The sequence below is a fragment of the Bombina bombina genome, chromosome 4 (genome assembly GCF_027579735.1).
Source record: "Bombina bombina isolate aBomBom1 chromosome 4, aBomBom1.pri, whole genome shotgun sequence".
In the NCBI taxonomy this organism is placed as follows: Eukaryota; Metazoa; Chordata; class Amphibia; order Anura; family Bombinatoridae; genus Bombina; species Bombina bombina.
Genome location: NC_069502.1, coordinates 909,124,934 through 909,149,293, shown reverse-complemented (window position 1 = coordinate 909,149,293; position 24,360 = coordinate 909,124,934). Strand labels below are relative to the sequence as shown.

The window sequence follows — 24,360 nt, the reverse complement described above, 5'->3', positions numbered from 1 at the left end:
TATTTTTTTAAGGAAGGACCGAGTGTGGATGCTCCACATGAAACGTGTGTGCGGCAAGCACTCTGTTCCCCTTTCTTTGGATCAGTTTTACTTGCTTAGTATTTAATATGCATCAATAAAGACCGTTTTATTTACCCCTTCCTACTACTGGTCTATCTATATTACTGTGGAAATCAGGGATTGCGGATGGCGGGGGTAATACTATGACGTTTTTACATTAGCATACTTTTATCAGTTATGCACTTTCTGCAAATGCTCATTAACCTATCACTATTTCCTACTATTGTTCAATGAGCATTAGTAGGAAATATCTACCAACCAATGAGAAATTGCAGGAAAAATAGCAGAAATTAAATATCAGCCAATGAGCATTACAAATAAGTTTCTATCATCCAATGAGTATTAGTAGGAAGTATACAACTGATTCAAGTGTATTCATTTTAATTTAAGTGTAAACAGATTTTACAATCCTGAAATTAGTAAATGCACATGGTATGCTTTACAGGCCTAACCTTGCCACATAGAGGTCCCTAATTTGCTATTTTATCTTTCTGCTGACGCCAAACAATGAAGATTTTGTTAAGTTTGCCCATTGATAAACAATTGCATCAAACAAGGTATTAATCTTTTATAATATAGTTCAGACTCTACTGATATGTAGTTGACAAATTTGTTTAACATTTAAGAGCCAGTAGGAATAGTTAGGAGCCAAACATAATCATATGAGTCAGACAGTGGTATTTGAAAATAGATATTTGGAGAATAACACAAAAAGTTAGGAGCCACGGGTCTGTCTCCTGGGTCAGGAGACTGCAGACACATTTGTAAATTACAAGGACTTTACTGTTCCTTTACATACCAGGGTTTTTTGTTTTTTTATAGTATAATACTGCACAGGTGTAAATTAGACCTTAACACTCCTTAGAAAAAAAAACTAATTTGATGCACAGGCAAATATGCTCATTGAAAGGATAAATATTTATTTGTAATATCAATAGTGTGGTGTCCCTGTAATGACCCAGAATGTTATATTGCCCATGAACACAGCAGAACATGCTACAAATTTAGAAGTGAAAACAATTGCTAAAGGATGTAATAACACTTATTAGATTTGAATTTCCATTATAAATTTTAAAAACATTTTAACCATCAAAATATAGCAAAATATAGCCTTTTGCAAGTATAAAAGTAAAGGTATATGAAACAACATTTTCTTTGTGATTCAGACAGAGCATACAATTTTTAAAAAGTTTTCAAATTTACTTCTATCATCAAATTTGCTTAGTTCCAATGGTATTCTTTGCTGAAGAGATACATAGGTAGGTGTCTGGACTGGAACACTACATGGCAGGAAATAGTTATGCTATTTAGTGGTCTTGCAAATGGATGACAAAGGGACACTGAACCCAAATTTCTTTCTTTCGTTATTCAGATAGATCATGACATTTTAAGCAACTTTCTAATTTACTCCTATTATCAAATTTTCTTCATTCTCTTGGTATCTTTATTTGAAATGCAAGAAAGTAAGTTTAGATGCCGGCCCATTTTGGTGAACAACCTGGGTTGTTCTTGCCGATTGGTCGATAAATTCACCCACCAATAAACAAATGCTGTCCAGAGTACTGAACCAAAAAATAGCTTAGATGCCTTCTTTTTCAAATAAAGATAGCAAGAGAATGAAGAAAAATTGATAATAGGAGTAAATTAAAAAGTTGCTTAAAATTGCATGCTCTATCCGAATCATGAAAGAAAAAATTGGTTTCAGTGCCCCTTTAATAGCAAAACTGTTGCCATAAAGTGCTCCAGACACATGCAGACTCCTAAGCCTACAGGGAGTGCAGAATTATTAGGCAAATGAGTATTTTGACCACATCATCCTCTTTATGCATGTTGTCTTACTCCAAGCTGTATAGGCTCGAAAGCCTTCTACCAATTAAGCATATTAGGTGATGTGCATCTCTGTAATGAGAAGGGGTGTGGTCTAATGACATCAACACCCAATATTAGGTGTGCATAATTATTAGGCAACTTCCTTTCCTTTGGCAAAATGGGTCAAAAGAAGGACTTGACAGGCTCAGAAAAGTCAAAAATAGTGAGATATCTTGCAGAGGGATGCAGCACTCTTAAAATTGCAAAGCTTCTGAAGCGTGATCATCGAACAATCAAGCGTTTCATTCAAAATAGTCAACAGGGTCGCAAGAAGCGTGTGGAAAAACCAAGGCGCAAAATAACTGCCCATGAACTGAGAAAAGTCAAGCGTGCAGCTGCCAAGATGCCACTTGCCACCAGTTTGGCCATATTTCAGAGCTGCAACATCACTGGAGTGCCCAAAAGCACAAGGTGTGCAATACTCAGAGACATGGCCAAGGTAAGAAAAGCTGAAAGACGAGCACCACTGAACAAGACACACAAGCTGAAACGTCAAGACTGGGCCAAGAAATATCTCAAGACTAATTTTTCTAAAGTTTTATGGACTGATGAAATGAGAGTGAGTCTTGATGGGCCAGATGGATGGGCCCGTGGCTGGATTGGTAAAGGGCAGAGAGCTCCAGTCCGACTCAGACGCCAGCAAGGTGGAGGTGGAGTACTGGTTTGGGCTGGTATCATCAAAGATGAGCTTGTGGGGCCTTTTCGGGTTGAGGATGGAGTCAAGCTCAACTCCCAGTCCTACTGCCAGTTTCTGGAAGACACCTTCTTCAAGCAGTGGTACAGGAAGAAGTCTGCATCCTTCAAGAAAAACATGATTTTCATGCAGGACAATGCTCCATCACACGCGTCCAAGTACTCCACAGCGTGGCTGGCAAGAAAGGGTATAAAAGAAGAAAATCTAATGACATGGCCTCCTTGTTCACCTGATCTGAACCCCATTGAGAACCTGTGGTCCATCATCAAATGTGAGATTTACAAGGAGGGAAAACAGTACACCTCTCTGAACAGTGTCTGGGAGGCTGTGGTTGCTGCTGCACGCAATGTTGATGGTGAACAGATCAAAACACTGACAGAATCCATGGATGGCAGGCTTTTGAGTGTCCTTGCAAAGAAAGGTGGCTATATTGGTCACTGATTTGTTTTTGTTTTGTTTTTGAATGTCAGAAATGTATATTTGTGAATGTTGAGATGTTATATTGGTTTCACTGGTAAAAATAAATAATTGAAATGGGTATATATTTGTTTTTTGTTAAGTTGCCTAATAATTATGCACAGTAATAGTCACCTGCACACACAGATATCCCCCTAAAATAGCTATAACTAAAAACTACTTCCAAAACTATTCAGCTTTGATATTAATGAGTTTTTTGGGTTCATTGAGAACATGGTTGTTGTTCAATAATAAAATTAATCCTCAAAAATACAACTTGCCTAATAATTCTGCACTCCCTGTATCTCCCTGATTTTCAACAAAAGATACCAAGAGAACAAATAAAATTTGAGAAATTGGAAAGTTGATTAAAATTGCATGATCTACCAGAATCAGTACTGAAATGTTTTAGTTTTCATGTCCCTTTAAATAAAACAAGTAACCTCGTATTTTTACATATTTCCGTATTTTCCCTCTTCCAAAATCATGGTGGCAACATACTTTTTAATATTATCTATAGTTTTCTTAATCCTTCTCTGTTGTTCTTAAGGACAAACACAGACTTTCAGATTTAAGTTCCAGCAAGATATTTGAAATGGTTATCTGAAAAGAAACTTCACAGTGTACAAAAAACACGTCTCTGTATGTTTCCTTTCAAGTGCTAAGTTCAAAGTGTCATCTTCCTCTTTAATCATGAGCAAAATGTTTTCTGATTTTATAGTTGAAAAACTGGATTACATAAGAATATGTAAAAATGCATAAAGTTAAACAAGCATATAGACTTTTATCTCTGCCTGCGCTTTTATTTTTCTATGCATTCTCAAACGTATTGAAGTTTGGTTTTTGGATTTTTTTTCTTATTAGATTGTGAAAGATAAACAAGTTATCAGCTCCTTAAAGTGACTGATGAGATATTTAAGTAAATAAAGCCTTCATGTATCCTTTTGAACGGCCCTCTGGGTATCATGCGACTTTTTTAGTACTCCACGGAGAATGGAGGAATTGCCCCTTCCCCAAGATTCTGAGAGATGTGGCAAAAAAATAATGATTTGTTGACATTACAGGGCCAACATGGAGCTTGTGAGAATTACGATGCTGCCATAGCAAAATCCATTTTATATTTGCATCCTCCCAATGTACTGAAAAATACACGTTTGAAGGTCTTAAATGTTGGAAATGCAAGATGAAGAAAGCTCATAAAACTGAAAATATACTTTTTTGACTGTAATATTGCTTCACTGCAGATTTATTAGAGGGATATGCAATTTTTTTTTCTTTTTTCTAATTTACTCAAATTTTCTTTGTTCTCTTTGTATTTTTATTTGAAAAAGCAGGAATGTAAGCTTAGGAGCCAGCCCATTTTGTGTTCAGCACCTAGGTAGCGCTTGCTGACTGGTGGCTAAATGTAAGGAAAGTAGATCGCTAACACATCGCCTCCGGCCACCCACGGCACAACGATTTCTTCAATGAGGTGACGTTTCCACCTATAGACCAATAGCCATGCGTGTCAACCGACATCCTACCACGGCTTTTGGTCTAGAGGCGAAAACGTCGCCTCACTGGAGAAAGCAGTGTGCTGTGGGCGGCTGGAGACGATGCGTTAGCGATCTACTTTCCTTAAAGATAGGGTGAGTTTAACATTCTTTTTTTTACTAATGTACTAGCGAATGTTTATTTTTAGTGATGCTAAATCCTAGCGTTTGTTATACGCTTGGATTTAACATCACTTTAATCTTATATTTTTTTATAGAATGGTCAGTTTTAGTTCTAAAATAGTATAAAAGTTGCTTACAATTGTATTTATAACACCGACACCTTGAGTCATTTACTTCCACAACACTAAGTAGCAGAACCTGAACAGGTTAAAGGGACACAAAACACACAAAAAAATCTTTCATGATTCAGATAGAGAATACAATTTAAACAATTTTCCAGTTTACTTCTATTATCTAATTTGCTTCATTCTTTAGATATCCTTTGCTGAAGAAATGGCAATGCACATGGGTGAGCCAATCACACGAGGCATCTATGTGCAGCCACCAATCAGCAGCTACTGAGCCTATCTAGATATGCTTTTCAGCAACGGATATCAAGAGAATGAAGCAAAATAGATAATAGAAGTAAATTAGAAAGTTGTTTAAAATTGCATTATATTTCTAAGGCAGCAAATGATGGTTAATGGTGTAGCTTTTATGAATATTCTGTAATGTAAATGTAGCTCTACATCAGCTTAAATTTTATATGTATTACATTATATGTCAGCAATATCTCATCTTGTTTAGTGGCCATTAACGTGACACAATAACATGCTTTAAAGGGACAGTCTACTCCAGAATTATTATTATTATTATCGGTTATTTGTAGAGCGCCAACAGATTCCTCAGTGCTACAAGGTAGCGATTATTGTGAACAAATGGGTAGAGGGCCCTGTCTAGAGTCGCACTTTTGTAGTCAGCCCTTGTAAAGGTGGTCTGCAAGCAGTTGGGCTCTTAGGCTTTACATTCTAACGAGGTTCATGGCGGATAGCAATGGAGGAGAGGAACTGGTATTCGGAAAGGTTAGTGTAGGTTGTATGCATCCCTGAACAGTAGAGTCTTTAGGGAGTGCTTGAAACTTTCAAAACTAGGGGAGAGTCTTGTGGAGCGAGGCTGAGAGTTCCACAAAAATTGTTATTGTTTAAAAAGATAGATTATCTCTTTATTACCCATTCCCCAGTTTTGCATAACCAACACAGTTATATTCATATACTTTTTACCTCTGTGATTACTTTGTATCTAAGCTTCTGCAGACTGCCCCTTATTTCAGTTCTTTTGACAGACTTGCATTTTAGCCAGTCAGTGATAACAAATAAATAACTCAAAGGGAGTGAACACATTGTTATATACATGGCACACTTTAACTAGAGCTGTATAGCTATAAAAAAACTGTCAAAATGCACTAAGAGGCGACCTTCAAGGGCTTAGAAATTAGCATATGAAACTACCTAGGTTTAGCTTTCAACAAAGAATACCAAGAAGAAAAAAAAAGCAAATTTGATGATAAAAGTAAATGGGAAAGTTGTTTAAACTTGCATGTCCTATCTGAAGCATGAAAGTTTAATTTTGACTAGACTGTCCCTTTAAAAACCACACATTTCATTTAAAGTTTAAGTCAACTTTCATGATAAAGTGCTCGTTTTTTTAAAACAAGCTATTAAAAACAGGGGCACTTTCATTAGTGAAAGTTTACATAGCCCCGGATTTTTACAAATACTTACCTTCTTCTCCTAAAACGCTGGATCACCGATCCCCTCGCCTGCTTCTTCCTGCTGTACTTCATCAGCAATGACGAAACCGGCTTCCTCCAATCACGGCTTTGCCTCACCAGATGGACGCTCCTGGGGGCGGGGGGAGCCGCGATTGGAGGAAGCCGGCTTCGTCATTGCTGATGAAGTACAGAGGACCTGCAGGCGGGGGATCGGTGATCCAGCATTTCATGAGAAGAAGGTAAGTGTTTGGAAGATCCGGTGCAATTTAATAGTTTTTTTTTCAAAACCGGACACTTTATCATGCAAGTTGACAATCACTTTAATATGACTCCAGCAGCAAATGACAAAGCTATTTTTTTCATGAGGCTAAAACTGCAATTGGATAAAAAGCAGACAATCACCTCATAACATTTTTTTTAGCTTTGCTGTGGTCGACCGGAGGGGGATATGTTAGTTGAAAGATCAGCAAAATTAAGATACGTTTATGGCATATTCACTGAAAAACCATGCATGAAGGCACCTTTCATTTATTCTTTAGATAATGGCTAGCGTTTCGAAAACGTTAAGATTGACAATCGCTTTAATAATAATAAAATAAAAATCATACTAATCTGTCCTTTCTAACCTTTTTAATTAAGTAACTGTATGAGCAGCAAAGCCCTCCGTTTTCTTGACTGTTAATCTTAAAATTCAAAGGAAACAATGAATATAGACACTATTGGACAGCTGGCTATTGTATTATTATAAAACACCAATATAATTCATTGCAGGTAAATCTACAATGGATTTATCGAACATAACAAAGATTTATTCATATTAAATAATGGCTGGACCTTGCATACTGATAACATTGCCATTCACAAGGTCAAGAGAAATACAAAGACACTCGCTTTAAACAGTTGAAGAAGTCACTGACCTTGAAAATGAGACAGATAATAAGTATATTCATTAATGCTGACTTCTATAGTCAACTATGATTAAATACTTTCATTTATGCAGGAAAATTGATGGTGCACTTTTAGTTATTGACATTAGCATGATATTAATCAGTTTTCCCAAAGCTTAAATGGATATTAAGCTTGATCATTCAGTAGAAATAAATATATTAAATCAAAGCAAACATAAAAAGAAACAGATTGTGTTAAAACACCAGCAAACAACTTTCTTACTTTTTTGCTAAATGAGCACATTCTTAGTATAGCCACTGCAGCTAGATAAGCAAGCAGACATTATACAAGTTCTACTGTCACATTATTATTTTTTTGCAGAAGTATAGCTAGATTAAATGTCTCCTAGCAACACTTCAAAGGAAAAACTGCCTTCCTGTAGAAACCCCAGCTCCCTTGTGGGGTTGTGACAGGAAGTAATTGACCAAATGAAGATAAAAAAAGTTAAAAAAAAAGAAGTAAAATCATATTAAAGGGCCACTGTAAGTAAATATTTTCTATGCCTGTTACTAACTAAATACCCCAAATACGCTTTTTAACAATAGCATTTCATTAACATATCTCTACCGTATATCAGAAATCTTGTCTGCAAATTTAATTGTTTTCCAAACCCACTCCTTGGGTATCCTTTGCTCTGTACCAATCCGTTTACAATACCTAGGTTTCAAAATGGTGCTTTAAACACAAAGTTATTGGTTTAAGTATTTTGAACATGCAGTGCTGAAAATAGTGGGCAGGATAACGTGACATCATCGGTGAATAAAAGATAACTTTTAGAACGTTATGAAACTTCGTTTTGGAGAAAATATAGGTCAGTAGGTTTTAATTAATGTTTATTAACTTTAATATGTTAGTTGTTTAGCTTAAAAAATATAACAGAAAGTAATCCTTTAAAGGACAGTCAAGTCCAAAAAAAACTTTCATGTTTCAACTAGGGCATGTCATTTTCAACAACTTTCCAATTTACTTTTATCACCAATTTTGCTTTGTTCTCTTGGTATTCTTAGTTGAAAGCTAAACCTAGGAGGTTCATATGCTAATTTCTTAGACCTTGAAGGCCACCTCTAATCTAAATGCATTTTGATAGTTTTTCACCACTAGAGGGCATTAGTTCATGTGTTTCATATAGATAACATTGAGCTCATGCACGTTTATTTACCATGGAGACAGCTTTGATTGGCTTAACTGCAAGACTGTCAAAAGAACTGAAATAAGGGGGAAGTCTTCTTAGGCTTAGATACAAGGTAATTACAGATGTAAAATGTGTATAATTATAACTGTGTTGGTTATGCAAAACTGGGGTATTGGTAATTAAGGGATTATCTATCTTTTAAAACAACAAAAATTCTGGTGTTGACTGTCCCTTTAAAATGAAGAATAATACATACTGCAATGTTTTTTTATTAAAGGGACACTGAACCCAATTTTTTTCTTTCATGCTTTAGAAAGTTGCTTAAAATTGCATGCTCTATCTGATGTACTCCTATTATCAATTTTTCTTCATTATCTTGCTATCTTTATTTGAAAAAGAAGACATCTAAGATATTTTTTGGTTCAGAACCATGGACAGCACATGTTTATTGGTGGGTGAATTTATCCACCAATCAGCAAGAACAACCCAGGTTGTTCACCAAAAATGAGCCGGCATCTAAACTTACATTCTTGCATTTCAAATAAAGATACCAAAAGAATGAAGAAAATGTGATAATTGGAGTAAATTTGAAAGTTGCTTAAAATTGCATGCTCTATCTGAATCACAAAAGGAACAATTTGGGTTCAGTGTCCCTTTAAGTATAACCCACTGCTTAGTGCTTTTTTAATTAAAACAATTAGACTGTTTTATATATTCTCCAAATTGTTCTTTCATTCAGATAGAACATGACAATTTAAAATACTTTACAATTTACTATTATCTAATCTGCTCCCTTCTCTTGGCATCCTTTGTTGAAGAAACAGCAATGCATTACAGGAAGCTAGCTGAGCACATCTAGTGAGACAATGATAGCAGGCATATATGTGCAGCCACCAATCAGCATCTGGCTCCTAGTAATGCATTGCTGCTCTTGAGCCTACCTAGGTATGCTTTTAAACAAAGGATACCAAGGGGTCAATTTACTAAAGTGCGAGCAGACATGATACAATGTAGAGTATCATGTCCGCTGCACATCGATATATGCCGACAGCATATGCTGGTGTAATACCACCCCCTTCAGATGTGCGGCCAATCGGTCGCTAGCAGGGGGTGTCAATCAACCCGATCGAATTTGATCAGGTCCATTTCTGTCCGCCGCCTCAGAGCAGGCGGACAGGTTATATGAATACATTACAATAATTCCCCTCCCTCCAAAAATGTTAATTATGAAAAGTAAAAAGACAATGCAATATTTTATTATTTTATTTGACCACAAAAGGGTTAAACACATAGTTAAACTGTCACCCAAGGGGGCACAAGCAGGAGACTCACATTTAACTAATCAGGAAAGGCAGTTGCACAACCACCATTACAATAAATATTAGGTACAAAAAAAAAAAAAGAGGCTATTGTGCATATTGCACAAAATAGTTGCAGATATAATTCTCTGTTTTCATGAATTGATTTTAAAATTCAATTTTACCAAAAAAAATGCAGCTAATCTTTGGAAATATTAGAGCATCAAATAAGAAAGCAACTTCTAGTGAAAACAGAGACCACACACACACAGTTATTTCATTTTATGTCACATTAGAAAACAAAATATCATGAGGGACGTAATATTCCTGTTACAATCATTACACACGCAGCTTCTCAGGCGCATTTCATTGTGGTGTACTTGCACATAGAACACAAATGCTGACACATTTCACCATAGCATAATGTCCTTAGGCTGTATCTAGCACATGTGCATGTGACACTTTCTCACAGTGCTATACAATTTACCTGGCACTTTCCCTGTGACACAATTTATAGCAACGCTTCTTAGTCCTCAAATGTCACTGACTGGGCAGATTTGCCTGAGTACAGATGGGTCAGTCACAGTAAGTGAGCAACTGATCAGCCCATGCAGGGAATTAGAATCTGGTCTGCTAAGAGCACTTTAGGTTAGAAACAAGAACATTTGATTTATGTTATGCATTAAAGGGACAGTATACTTTAAAATTGTTTTTCCCTTAATGTGTTTCCAGTGACTTATTTTACCTGCTGCAGAGTATAAAATGTATGAGATCTGCTTTTTTTTAAGGTTTATTTGTGTATATGAATTAGCTGATTTTGTGTTTTGAAGTAACAACCTAATAAAATGGGTTGAGCTTGTAGGTATAATCAGATCTCATTACTGTTTCACATTGTGTACATATACCTGCTTCTTTATCTTATATCTGTATGTAAAACAATCACCAATACTTGGAAAGAACAATGGAAAATTAACATTGTATTACCTTATCTCTTCTATAACCCACTGGGAGTGTAATTTCTTCTACTGGCTGTGTTACACAGCTTGGCCTTGAGGCCAAAAACTTTCAGGATGGGTGGGGATAACACAGGCTAAATAAACTATTTCAAATGCCAATATAAAGGTAAAGGAAATACTTGTAAACCATTTAATACACTCCAGCAGGTAAAGTGGATCATTGAGAACAAATTAAAGGTGAGAGAATTTTTGAGTAAACTGTCCCATTAAATGTTTAGCTTAATTGCATCAGGGCAAAAAATAATGAAAGAGCAAGCAACTGAGTACCCCTTGACAATGCTCCAGGTACCCCTAGGTTATGTGAACCATAAGTGTTTAAGCCTTTAGAAGAGTTAACACATAGTTCTCTAGGGTCAGTTATGATAATTCAATGACTATTAGATCATATAACATTTGCATCATAATGCCCCTTTAATAAAAAATAATATAAATATAAAGATACGTTGTACTATAACATTTGCTTCCCCTTAAAGGGATATGAAACTTAAAAAAAACATAATTTATGCTTACCTGATAAATTCCTTTCTTCTGTAGTGTGATCAGTCCACGGGTCATCATTACTTGTGGGATATTAACTGCTCCCCTACAGGAAGTGCAAGAGGATTCACCCAGCAGAGTTGCTATATAGCTCCTCCCCTCTACGTCACCTCCAGTCATTCGACCAAGGACCAACGAGAAAGGAGAAGCCAAGGGTGTAGTGGTGACTGGAGTATAATTTAAAAAATATTTACCTGCCTTAAAAAACAGGGCGGGCCGTGGACTGATCACACTACAGAAGAAAGGAATTTATCAGGTAAGCATAAATTATGTTTTCTTCTGTTAAGTGTGATCAGTCCACGGGTCATCATTACTTGTGGGATACCAATACCAAAGCAAAAGTACACGGATGACGGGAGGGATAGGCAGGCTCTTTATACAGAAGGAACCACTGCCTGAAGAACCTTTCTCCCAAAAATAGCCTCCGAGGAAGCAAAAGTGTCAAATTTGTAAAATTTGGAAAAAGTATGAAGCGAAGACCAAGTTGCAGCCTTGCAAATCTGTTCAACAGAGGCCTCATTCTTAAAGGCCCAAGTGGAAGCCACAGCTCTAGTGGAATGAGCTGTAATTCTATCAGGAGGCTGCTGTCCAGCAGTCTCATAAGCTAAACGAATTATGCTACGAAGCCAAAAAGAGAGAGAGGTAGCAGAAGCTTTTTGACCTCTCCTCTGACCAGAGTAAACGACAAACAGGGAAGACGTTTGTCGAAAATCTTTAGTTGCCTGTAAATAAAATTTAAGGGCACGAACTACATCCAGATTGTGCAAAAGACGTTCCTTCCTCGAAGAAGGATTTGGGCACAAGGATGGAACAACAATCTCCTGATTGATATTCCTGTTAGTGACTACCTTAGGTAAGAACCCAGGCTTAGTACGCAGAACTACCTTATCCGAGTGAAAAATCAAATAAGGAGAATCACAATGTAAGGCTGATAACTCAGAGACTCTTCGAGCCGAGGAAATAGCCATTAAAAATAGAACTTTCCAAGATAACAACTTTATATCAATGGAATGAAGGGGTTCAAACGGAACACCCTGTAAAACGTTAAGAACAAGGTTTAAACTCCATGGTGGAGCCACAGCTTTAAACACAGGTTTAATCCTGGCCAAAGCCTGACAAAAAGCCTGAACGTCTGGAACTTCTGACAGACGCTTGTGTAACAGAATGGACAGAGCTGAGATCTGTCCCTTTAAGGAACTAGCGGATAACCCCTTTTCTAAACCTTCTTGTAGAAAAGACAATATCCTAGGAATCCTAACCTTACTCCAAGAGTAACCTTTGGATTCGCACCAATATAGGTATTTACGCCATATTTTATGGTAAATCTTTCTGGTAACAGGCTTCCTAGCCTGTATTAAGGTATCAATAACTGACTCAGAAAAACCACGCTTTGATAAGATCAAGCGTTCAATTTCCAAGCAGTCAGCTTCAGAGAAGTTAGATTTTGATGTTTGAAAGGACCCTGAATCAGAAGGTCCTGTTTCAGAGGTAACGACCAAGGTGGACAGAATGACATGTCCACCAGATCTGTATACCAAGTCCTGCGTGGCCATGCAGGCGCTATTAGAATCACTGATGCTTTCTCCTGTTTGATTCTGGCAATCAATCGAGGAAGCATCGGGAAAGGTGGAAACACATGAGCCATCCTGAAGGTCCATGGTGCTGTCAAGGCATCTATCAGGACCGCTCCCGGATCCCTGGATCTGGACCCGTAGCGCGGAAGCTTGGCGTTCTGTCGAGACGCCATGAGATCTATCTCTGGTTTGCCCCAACGTCGAAGTATTTGGGCAAAGACCTCTGGATGAAGTTCCCACTCCCCCGGATGAAAAGTCTGACGACTTAAGAAATCCGCCTCCCAGTTCTCCACTCCCGGGATGTGGATTGCAGACAGGTGGCAAGAGTGAGACTCTGCCCAGCGAATTATCTTCGATACTTCCATCATTGCTAGGGAGCTTCTTGTCCCTCCCTGATGGTTGATATAAGCTACAGTCGTGATGTTGTCCGACTGGAACCTGATGAACCCCCGAGTTGCTAACTGGGGCCAAGCCAGAAGAGCATTGAGGACTGCTCTCAATTCCAGAATGTTTATTGGAAGAAGACTCTCCTCCTGATTCCATAGTCCCTGAGCCTTCAGAGAATTCCAGACAGCGCCCCAACCTAGTAGGTTGGCGTCTGTTGTTACAATTGACCAGTCTGGCCTGCTGAATGGCATTCCCCTGGACAGATGTGGCCGATAAAGCCACCATAGAAGAGAATTTCTGGTCTCTTGAATGGAATGAAGGACACGGCATGCACTTTGAAGTTTTGTTAACCTGTCCTCTGTCAGGTAAATCTTCATTTCTACAGAATCTATCAGATTCCCCAGGAAGGGAACTCTTGTGAGTGGAAAGAGAGAACTTTTCTCTTCGTTCACTTTCCATCCATGCGACCTTAGAAATGCCAGTACTATCTCTGTATGAGATTTGGCAGTTTGAAAGCTTGAAGCTTGTATCAGTATGTCGTCTAAGTACGGAGCTACTGAAATTCCTCGCGGTCTTAGTACCGCCAGAAGAGTGCCCAGAACCTTTGTGAAGATTCTTGGAGCCGTAGCCAGTCCGAATGGAAGAGCTACAAACTGGTAATGCCTGTCTAAAAAGGCAAACCTTAGATACCGGTAATGACTTCTGTGAATCGGTATGTGAAGGTAAGCATCCTTTAAATCCACTGTGGTCAAGTACTGACCCTCTTGGATCATGGGCAAAATTGTTCGAATAGTTTCCATCTTGAACGATGGAACTCTTAGGAATTTGTTTAGGATCTTTAAATCCAAGATTGGCCTGAAGGTTCCCTCTTTTTTGGGAACTACAAACAGATTTGAGTAAAACCCTTGTCCTTGTTCCAACCGCGGAACTGGATGGATCACTCCCATTAATAAAAGATCTTGTACGCAGCGTAGAAACGCTTCCTTCTTTGTTAGGTTTGTTGACAACCTTGACAGATGAAATCTCCCTCTTGGGGGATAGGATTTGAAGTCCAGAAGGTATCCCTGAGATATGATCTCTAACGCCCAGGGATCCTGAACATCTCTTGCCCAAGCCTGGGCGAAGAGGGAAAGTCTGCCCCCCACTAGATCCGGTCCCGGATCGGGGGCCCTCAATTCATGCTGTCTTAGGGGCAGCAGCAGGTTTTCTGGCCTGTTTGCCCCTGTTCCAGGACTGGTTAGGTTTCCAGCCTTGTCTGTAGCGAGCAACAGCTCCTTCCTGTTTTGGTGCAGAGGAAGTTGATGCTGCTCCTGCTTTGAAATTACGAAAGGAACGAAAATTGGACTGTCTAGCCTTGGCTTTGGCCTTGTCCTGAGGCAGGGCATGACCTTTACCTCCTGTAATGTCATCAATAATCTCTTTCAAGCCGGGCCCGAATAAGGTCTGCCCTTTGAAAGGAATATTAAGCAATTTAGATTTAGACGTAACATCAGCTGACCAGGATTTTAGCCACAGAGCTCTGCGTGCCTGAATGGCGAATCCTGAATTTTTAGCCGCAAGTTTAGTTAAATGTACTACGGCATCTGAAATAAATGAATTAGCTAACTTAAGGAATTTAAGTTTGTGTGTGATGTCATCTAGTGTGGATGATTGAAGTGTCTCTTCCAGAGACTCAAACCAAAATGCTGCTGCAGCCGTGACAGGCGCAATACATGCAAGAGGTTGCAATATAAACCCTTGTTGAACAAACATTTTCTTAAGGTAACCCTCTAATTTTTTATCCATTGGATCTGAAAAAGCACAGCTATCCTCCACTGGGATAGTGGTACGCTTAGCTAAAGTAGAAACTGCTCCCTCCACCTTAGGGACCATTTGCCATAAGTCCCGTGTGGCGGCGTCTATTGGAAACATTTTTCTGAATATAGGAGGGGGTGAGAAAGGCACACCGGGTCTATCCCACTCCTTAGTAACAATGTCAGTAAGTCTCTTAGGTATAGGAAAAACGTCAGTACTCGTCGGTACCGCAAAATATTTATCCAACCTACACATTTTTTCTGGGATTGCAACTGTGTTACAATCATTCAGAGCCGCTAATACCTCCCCTAGTAACACACGGAGGTTCTCAAGCTTAAATTTAAAATTTGAAATGTCTGAGTCCAGTTTATTTGGATCAGAACCGTCACCCACAGAATGAAGCTCTCCGTCTTCATGTTCTGCAAACTGTGACGCAGTATCAGACATGGCCCTTGCATTATCAGCGCACTCTGTTCTCATCCCAGAGTGATCACGTTTACCTCTTAGTTCTGGTAGTTTAGCCAAAACTTCAGTCATAACAGTAGCCATATCTTGTAATGTGATTTGTAATGGCCGCCCAGATGCACTCGGCGCTACAATATCACGCACCTCCTGAGCGGGAGATGCAGGTACTGACACGTGAGGCGAGTTAGTCGGCATAACTCTCCCCTCGTTGTTTGGTGAAATATGTTCAATTTGTACAGATTGACTATTTTTTAAAGTAGCATCAATACATTTAGTACATAAATTTCTATTGGGCTCCACTTTGGCATTAACACATATAGCACAGATATCTTCCTCTGAATCAGACATGTTTAACACACTAGCAAATAAACAGCAACTTGGAAATACTTTTCAAAGTAATTTACAAATAATATGAAAACGAACTGTGCCTTTAAGAAGCACAGAAAAATATTATAACAGATAAAATAATTAAGTTATAGCATCAATCTTTGTCAGAATATACAGTTTTAGCAAAGGATTGTTCCCCTCAGCAAATGATAACTAACCCAGGCAGCAGAAAAAAAATACACAAATAAACGTTTTTTATATCACAGTCAATACAATCAGCACAGCTCTGCTGTATGATTACTTCCCTCAAAAAAGACTCTTGAGATCCCTGAACTCTGTAGAGATGAACCGGATCATGCAGGAAGAAAATGAACCTCTGACTGAGTTTTTCTGATGCATAGTGAAAGCACCAAAATGGCCCCTCCCCCACACACATAACAGTGAGAGGGATCAGTGAACTGCTCTAATTTAAATCAAAACTATTGCCAAGTGGAAAAAAAGTGCCCAAAACATTTTTTCACCCAGTACCTCAGAGAAAAAAACGTTTCTACATGCCAGCAAAAAAACATTTTACCTCAATAATTAATTGTCATTTAAAACCTATTGCAAGTCCCTGCAAAATAGGTTAAGTCTATGTATACAGTTTAAAAGCCAGAGAAGTACCATTTCCCAGAAAACTGAAGTGTAAAATATACATACATGACAGCCTGATATCAGCTACATCTACTGCATTCAAGGCTGAGTTTACATTATAACGGTATGGCATGATTTTCTCATCAATTCCATGTCAGAAAATAATAAACTGCTACATACCTCTTTGCAGATTAATCTGCCTGCTGTCCCCTGATCTGAAGTTTACCTCACTCCTCAGATGGCCGAGAAACAGCAATATGATCTTAACTACTCCGGCTAAAATCATAGAAAAACTCAGGTAGATTCTTCTTCAAATTCTACCAGAGAAGGAATAACACACTCCGGTGCTATTATAAAATAACAAACTTTTGATTGAAGATATAAAAACTAAATATATCACCATAGTCCTCTAACACATCCTATCTAGTCGTTGGGTGCAAGAGAATGACTGGAGGTGACGTAGAGGGGAGGAGCTATATAGCAACTCTGCTGGGTGAATCCTCTTGCACTTCCTGTAGGGGAGCAGTTAATATCCCACAAGTAATGATGACCCGTGGACTGATCACACTTAACAGAAGAAAATATTTTATGATTCAGATAGGGCATACAATCTTAAATAATTTTCCAATTTATTTTATACTGTTCATTTATTAATTGAAGGAACAGCAAGGCACGACTGGGAGCTAGCTGGACACATTAGTAAGACAATGACAAGAGACATAAATGTGCATCCACCAATCAGCAGCTAACTCCTAGCTCCTGAGCCTACCTATGTAGGCTTTTCAACAAAGGACACCAAGAGAAAAAAATAGATAACAGAAGTAAATTGGAGAATTATTTAAAATGTGTATGCTCTATCTGAACCATGAAAGAATAAAAATTGGTTTCATATTCCTTTAATGTGTTCCAAATAACTTGTTATACCGACTGCAGAGTGTTAATATATGGAAAATAGTATCTTTATGTTTATTTTTGAATTTTAAATAGCTGGGTTTTCTTATAAATCCATCAGCTGTTGTTTTTAAGGAAATGCCCATAAAATAAAGCAGACATGCAAAAGTTATGTCTAAGTATATTTAGGTATTGAAATTCCTATTATGGCTGGGTACAACCAGCTATTTCCGATACAAAATATATGTCACTCTTCAATCCCCCACTGGGAGATTAATTAGTGCTATTGTATCCTGTAGTGCTATGTATCCTGTTTACATAGCTTTTCTATGGAGGAAAAGTTTGTTAATCATATTTTCTGTGTAGGTGGTGCTTTCTACAGACTAAACCAGCTATTTCAAATAACAAAAGTGAAGAAGTGGTCTTCAAACAATTAAATATACTTCAGAAGGTAAAAGGGATCACTAGAAAAATGTATTTTTTAATTAAAGGGGGGGGGGGGGGTGAGAGTTCAATGTCCTTTTAAGATGTATGACTTGCATGCTGTGCTTCATATCTACAATAATAATGCTATCTTTCAATTTATATTTTATAATGAACAAAATGTTATATTGTTGCCCAAACATCCCAAAAACAAGTATATATATAAAAAAAATCTGAAAATAATGAACTGTAGGAAAACAGGCTGCAATGTTAAGAGAAAAACAAAATGCTTATTAGTATCGTACCAACATACTGAATGAATAAAATCAATATTTAGCATTATTAAATGGTGTGAACATTAGTAAATAAAAGACATATTTAGAATGGCATTATGAGTAATCATTCCTGGCTTCTTAGATTAGTGTTAGCTTGTCTCCTATTAATTGTCAGCTTTGGGCATCTCAGTATTTATTAGCTTTGAAATATACCATAAAAGAAAAGCCCATGCACATATCGTATTCTGCATGCTCACACTGTGCGTTCTTACCTGCTCTCAGAGCCCAAACCTGGGTACTGCGGTGGGCTGTAATCTTCCCTGTAATAGCTATTAAATTTAATGAGATCACTTACTTCTTTATAGTATAAAAAATCTCATATTTAAAATAATTTCACATATTTAAAATCATCCCATCTCAAAGAAAAGTTTGGAATATTTAGAGCAGATTCGAGTGCTGTAAGGGGTGTTTTTGTATCACATTTATAAATAATATATATCACAAGCATATTATTATTATTATTATTATCGGTTATTTGTAGAGCGCCAACAGATTCCGCACCGCTAAGCATAAGGTGAAAACACATAGTGCAGGTCTGCTTTGAAAATAAAATATCTTAAAGGGATACTAAATGCAAAAATGGTCTTTAATAATTCGGGTAGAGCATTTCTAATTGACTGATATAATCAATTTTTTCTTTGTTCTCTTGCTATCTTTATTTAACAAGCAGGAATGTAAACCTTAGGAGCCGGACCATTTTTGGTTCAGAACCTGGGTTGTGCTTGCTTATTGGTTTGATAACTGTAGCCACCAATTAAAGTACAAGTGCTAGTCAGGGTTCTGAACCTAAAATAGGCTGGCTCCTAATCTTTACATTCCTGCTTTTTAAATAAAGATAGAAAGAGAAGAAAAATTGATAATAGGAATAAATTAAAAAGTTGCTTAAAATGGCACGCTCTATCTGAATCATCAAAGAAAGAAAATGGGTTTAGTGTCCCTTTAATAAACTAGGAACAGCCCTGCAGTATGCATTTGTTATAACTCCTCCTCTTCATAAAAAATACAAGTATAGTTTAGTATATGAAGCTTAATTTGTGGCACTATTCCACTGAAAGTCTCCTGCAAATACCACAAAAGTCCCTGTGATCCCTTTTTTTATTCTTATAACACTTCTTGCACTATTAAGTATTTTTAAATAAAGTACCAATTCATATTTTTTTTGCATATGAAAAAGGGCCTTAAAAACTTACTTAATGTAGTAGGGCACTTTGTTAAGGGACACCGATCGTTGCCATGGAAGTTGAACTGAAGCTGAAAGAGACAAAAAAAAAAAAAAGTTAATTAGGCACTCCACACTCAGTGAATAAAAAATAAAAAAACAAACGCTTCTAAGAGAGTAAAAAACAAAAGCAAATGCAGTTTTGAGCATGCTTATAAAAAGCAAGTCTTAAAGGGAAACTGAACCTTAATGTATTATTTTGTAATTCAGATAGAGCATGCAATTTTAAGCAACTTTCTCATTTACTTTTATTATCAAATTTTCTTCATTATCTTGGTATCTTTATTTGAAAAGCAAGAATGTAAGTTTAGATGCCGGACCATTTTTGGTGAACAACCTGGGTTGTTCTTGCTGATTGGTGGATAAATTACAAGTGCTGTCCAGAGTTCTGAACAAAACATTGTCTGGCTCCTTAGCTTAGATGTCTTTTTCAAATAAAGATAGCAAGAGAACGAAGAAAAATTGATAATAGGAGTAAATTATAAAATTGCTTAAAATTGCATGCTCTATCTGAATCACGAAAAAAAAAATTGGGTTCAGTGTCCTTTTAACTTAAATGAAATATTGACCATAATGAATAAACTGTGTTGCCTGTTCCGAGATTGTTTTTCTCCCCAAGGTTGTGTTAAGCCACTAAAGTAAAAAAACTAAGATATGCGCAATCATTTAAGTAATGGGCATAATTGTCAAGATCTATTTAGAATATTTTGAAAAAATATTAGATTTTATACATTAACAGACTAAAAACAAATTTAGAGTTAAGAGGACCCTGTATTCTAAAATTGTTTTCCTCTTTATGTGTTTCCAGCTGCAGAGTATAAAATGTATGAAAATGTTTTTTTTTTTTGGTTTATATTCCTATATAAAATAGCTGTTCTCAAGAAACCAATGCCCATTTAACAGGGATGAGCTTGTAGAAATAGGAGACATCCTCATCTAATCTCTCACTGTATTCATAATTGCATCAGTTTCTTAACTCTCTCTCTATAGACAAATGCAAATATTTAGAAAGCGTAATTAATAATAAACATTTTGATAACTCTCACCCCCCTTCCCCTTCCCCCCCGCTCTGGGCTGCTGCTTAGCTTTTCAATAAAGAATGCCGCTGTATTTCAGTATACTTGGTGGCTTCTACGGGCAATAGCATTTCAAATGACAAAATAATTGTAAACAAGATATTTGTAAACAATTTAATACACTCCAACAGGCAAAATGGATCATTGGGGGCACATTAAGGAGATACCAGACCCATTTTTTTTTTCCATTTTAGGTTCAGCACCTGGGTACCGCTTTCTGATTGGTGGCTAAATGTAGCCACCAATCAGCAAGCGCTATCCAGAGTTCTGAACCAAAAATTGGCCGGCTCCTAAGCTTGACATTCCTGCTGTTTCAAATAAAGATACCAAGAGAACAAAGAAAAATTGATAATAGAAGTAAATTAGAAAGTTGCTTAAAACTGCATGCTCTATCTGAATCATAAAATAAAAAAAAACAGAATTTATGCTTACCTGATAAATTACTTTCTCTTACAGGTGTATTCAGTCCACGGATTCATCCTTACTTGTGGGATATTCTCATTCCCTACAGGAAATGGCAAAGAGAGCACACAGCAAAGCTGTCCATATAGCTCCCCTCAGGCTCCGCCCCAGTCATTCGACCGACGGTTAGGAGAAAAAGGAGAACCATAGGGTGCAGTGGTGACTGTAGTAATAGTAAATTAAATTTAAACCTGACTTAAATATCAGGGCGGGCCGTGGACTGAATACACCTGTAAGAGAAAGTAATTTATCAGGTAAGCATAAATTCTGTTTTCTCTTACTTGGTGTATTCAGTCCACGGATTCATCCTTACTTGTGGGATACCAATACCAAAGCAATAGGACACAGATGAAGGGAGGGAACAAGTCAGGTAACCTAAACGGAAGGCACCACTGCTTGCAAAACCTTTCTCCCAAAAATAGCCTCCGAAGAAGCAAAAGTATCGAATTTGTAAAATTTGGCGAATGTATGCAGTGAAGACCAAGTCGCTGCCTTACAAATCTGTTCAACAGAAGCCTCATTCTTGAAAGCCCATGTGGAAGCCACATCTCTGGTGGAATGAGCTGTAATTCGTTCAGGAGGTTGCTTACCAGCAGTCTCATAAGCCAATCGGATGATGCTTTTCAGCCAGAATGAAAGAGAGGTGGCAGTCGCTTTCTGACCTCTCCTCTTACCAGAATACACGACAAACAAGGATGATGTTTGTCTGAAATCTTTAGTTGCTTTTAAATAGAACTTTAAAGCACGAACCACATCAAGATTGTGCAACAGTCGTTCCGTCTTAGAAACTGGATTAGGGCACAGAGAAGGAACAATGATTTCCTGGTTAATATTCTTATTAGAAACCACCTTTGGAAGGAAACCAGGTTTAGTACGCAAAACAACCTTATCTGCATGGAACACCAGGTAGGGTGAATCGCACTGTAAAGCAGATCATTCTGAAACTCTTCGAGCAGAAGAAATAGCTACTAAAAACAAAACTTTCCAAGATAATAACTTGATATCTATGGAATGTAAAGGTTCAAACTGAACCCCTTGAAGAACTGAAAGAACTAAATTTAGACTCCATGGAGGAGCCACAGGTCTGTAGACAGGCTTGATTCTTACTAATGCCTGTGCAAACGTCTGAACGTCTGGCACAGCTGCCAGACGCTTGTGTAACAGAATAGACAGAGCAGATATTTGTCCCTTTAAGGAACTAGCTGACAGACATTTCTCCAAACCTTCTTGGAGAAAAGACAATATCCTTGGAATCCTAACTTTACTCCACGAGTAACCCTTGGATTCACACAAAGATATTTCCGCCATATCTTATGGTAAATTTTCCTGGTGACAGGCTTTCTGGCCTGTATCAGAGTATCTATAACTGAATCAGAGAACCCCCGCTTAGATAGGATTAAGCGTTCAATCTCCAAGCAGTCAGCTGCAGAGAAACTAGATTTGGGTGCTTGAAAGGACCTTGGATTAGAAGATCCTGTCTCGATCGCAGTTTCCATGGTGGGACCAATGACATGCCCACTAGGTCTGCATACCAAGTCCTGCGTGGCCACGCAGACGCTATCAGAATTACCGAAGCCCTCTCCTGTTTGATTCTGGCTATTAGCCGAGGGAGAAGAGGAAACGGTGGAAAGACATAAGCTAGACTGAATGACTAAGGCGCTATTAATGCATCTATCAATGCCGCCTTGGGATCCCTGGATCTGGATCCGTAAAGGGGAAGTTTGGTGTTCTGACGGGACGCCATCAGATCCAACTCTGGAATGCCCCAAAGCTGAGTTAGTTGAGCAAAAACCTCCGGGTGGAAAGTCTGACGACTTAGAAAATCCGCCTCCCAGTTGTCTACTCCTGGGATGTGAATTGCAGATAAATGGCAGGAGTGATCCTTCGCCCATTTGATAATCTTGGATACTTCCTTCATCGCTAGGGAACTCTATGTTCCCCCCTGATGATTGATGTACGCTACAGTCGTGATGTTGTCCGACTGAAATCTGATGAATTTGGCCTCTGCTAGTTGAGGCCACGCCTGGAGAGTATTGAATATCGCTCTCAGCTCCAAAATGTTTATCGGGAGAAGAGATTCTTCCCGAGACCATAGTCCCTGAGCCTTTAGGGAGTTCCAGACCGCACCCCAGCCTATCAGACTGGCATCGGTCGTGACAATGATCCATTCCGGTCTGCGGAAACTCAGCCCCTGAGACAGGTGATCTTGAGACAACCACCAGAGAAGAGAGTCTCTGGTCTTTTGGTCCATTTGAATCTGAGGAGATAAATCTGCGTAATCTCCATTCCACTGTTTGAGCATGCACAGTTGCAGTGGTCTGAGATGGATTCGGGCGAAAGGGACCACGTCCATCGCCAAAACCATTAAACCAATTACTTCCATGCACTGAGCCACGGAAGGCCGAGGAATGGAATGAAGAACTCGGCAAGTATTCAACAGTTTTGACTTCCTGACCTCTGTCAGAAAGATTTTCATTTCTACCGAGTCGATTAGTGTTCCCAGAAAGGGAACCCTTGTGAGCGGGGACAGAGAACTATTTTCTACATTCACCTTCCACCCGTGAGACCTTAGAAAGGCCAGAACGATGTCCGTATGAGCCTTGGCTCTGAGGAAGGACGACGCCTGTATTAAGATGTCGTCTAGATAAGGTGCTACTGCAATGCCCCGCGGTCTTAGTACCGCCAGAAGGGACCCTAGAACCCTTGTGAAAATTCTGGGAGCGGTGGCCAGCCCGAAAGGCAGGGCCACGAACTGGTAATGATTGTCCAGAAAGGCGAACCTTAGGAACTGATGGTGACCTTTGTGGATAGGAATATGTAGGTACGCATCCTTTAAATCCACGGTAGTCATATATTGACCTTCCTGGATCATAGGCAAGATCGTCCGAATGGTTTCCATCTTGAAGGACGGAACTCTGAGGAATTTGTTTAGAATCTTTAGATCCAGAATTGGCCTGAAAGTTCCTTCCTTTTTGGGAACTACGAATAGATTTGAGTAAAAGCCCAGTCCTTGTTCTGCAATTGGAACTGGGTGTATCACTCCCATTTTCAGAAGATCTTCAACACAGCGTAAGAACGCCTGTTTCTTTGTTTGGTCTGAAGACAAACGAGAAATGTGGAACCTTCCCCTTGGGGGAGAATCCTTGAATTCTAGAAGGTACCCCTGAGCAACTATTTCTAATGCCCAGGGGTCTGGAACATCTCTTGCCCAAGCCTGAGCGAAGAGAGAAAGTCTGCCCCCCACTAGATCCGATCCCAGATCGGGGGCTACCCCTTCATGCTGTCTTGGTAGCAGGAGCAGGCTTCTTGGCCTGTTTACCCTTATTCCAGCCCTGCAAGGGTTTTCAGGTTGCCTTGGGCTGGGAAGCGATATCCTGCTTTGCGGCAGCAGAGGTTGTAGCAGGTCCGCTCCTGTAGTTGCGAAAGGAGCGAAAATTAGCCTTGTTTTTGGCCTTGAATGGCCTATCTTGTGGAAGGGCATGGCCCTTGCCTCCAGTGATATCTGAAATAATTTCTTT

General features: G+C 38.6%; 1 protein-coding gene across 5 annotated transcripts in view; it reads right to left on the bottom strand.

Annotated features, from left to right (window-relative positions):
* Positions 1–24,360, bottom strand: part of UTRN (utrophin) — a 1,395,536-nt gene that overhangs the window by 313,720 nt on the left and 1,057,456 nt on the right. For 4 of the 5 annotated variants that reach the window (XM_053711837.1, XM_053711835.1, XM_053711836.1 and 1 more), the window contains 2 exons: positions 19,276–19,336; positions 18,298–18,354 (listed from right to left, as the gene is read on the bottom strand). In XM_053711837.1, the coding sequence (XP_053567812.1) occupies positions 18,298–18,354; positions 19,276–19,336 (118 nt within the window). The remainder of the gene's footprint in view (positions 1–18,297; positions 18,355–19,275; positions 19,337–24,360) is intronic. The other variant, XM_053711838.1, reaches the window with a different exon arrangement.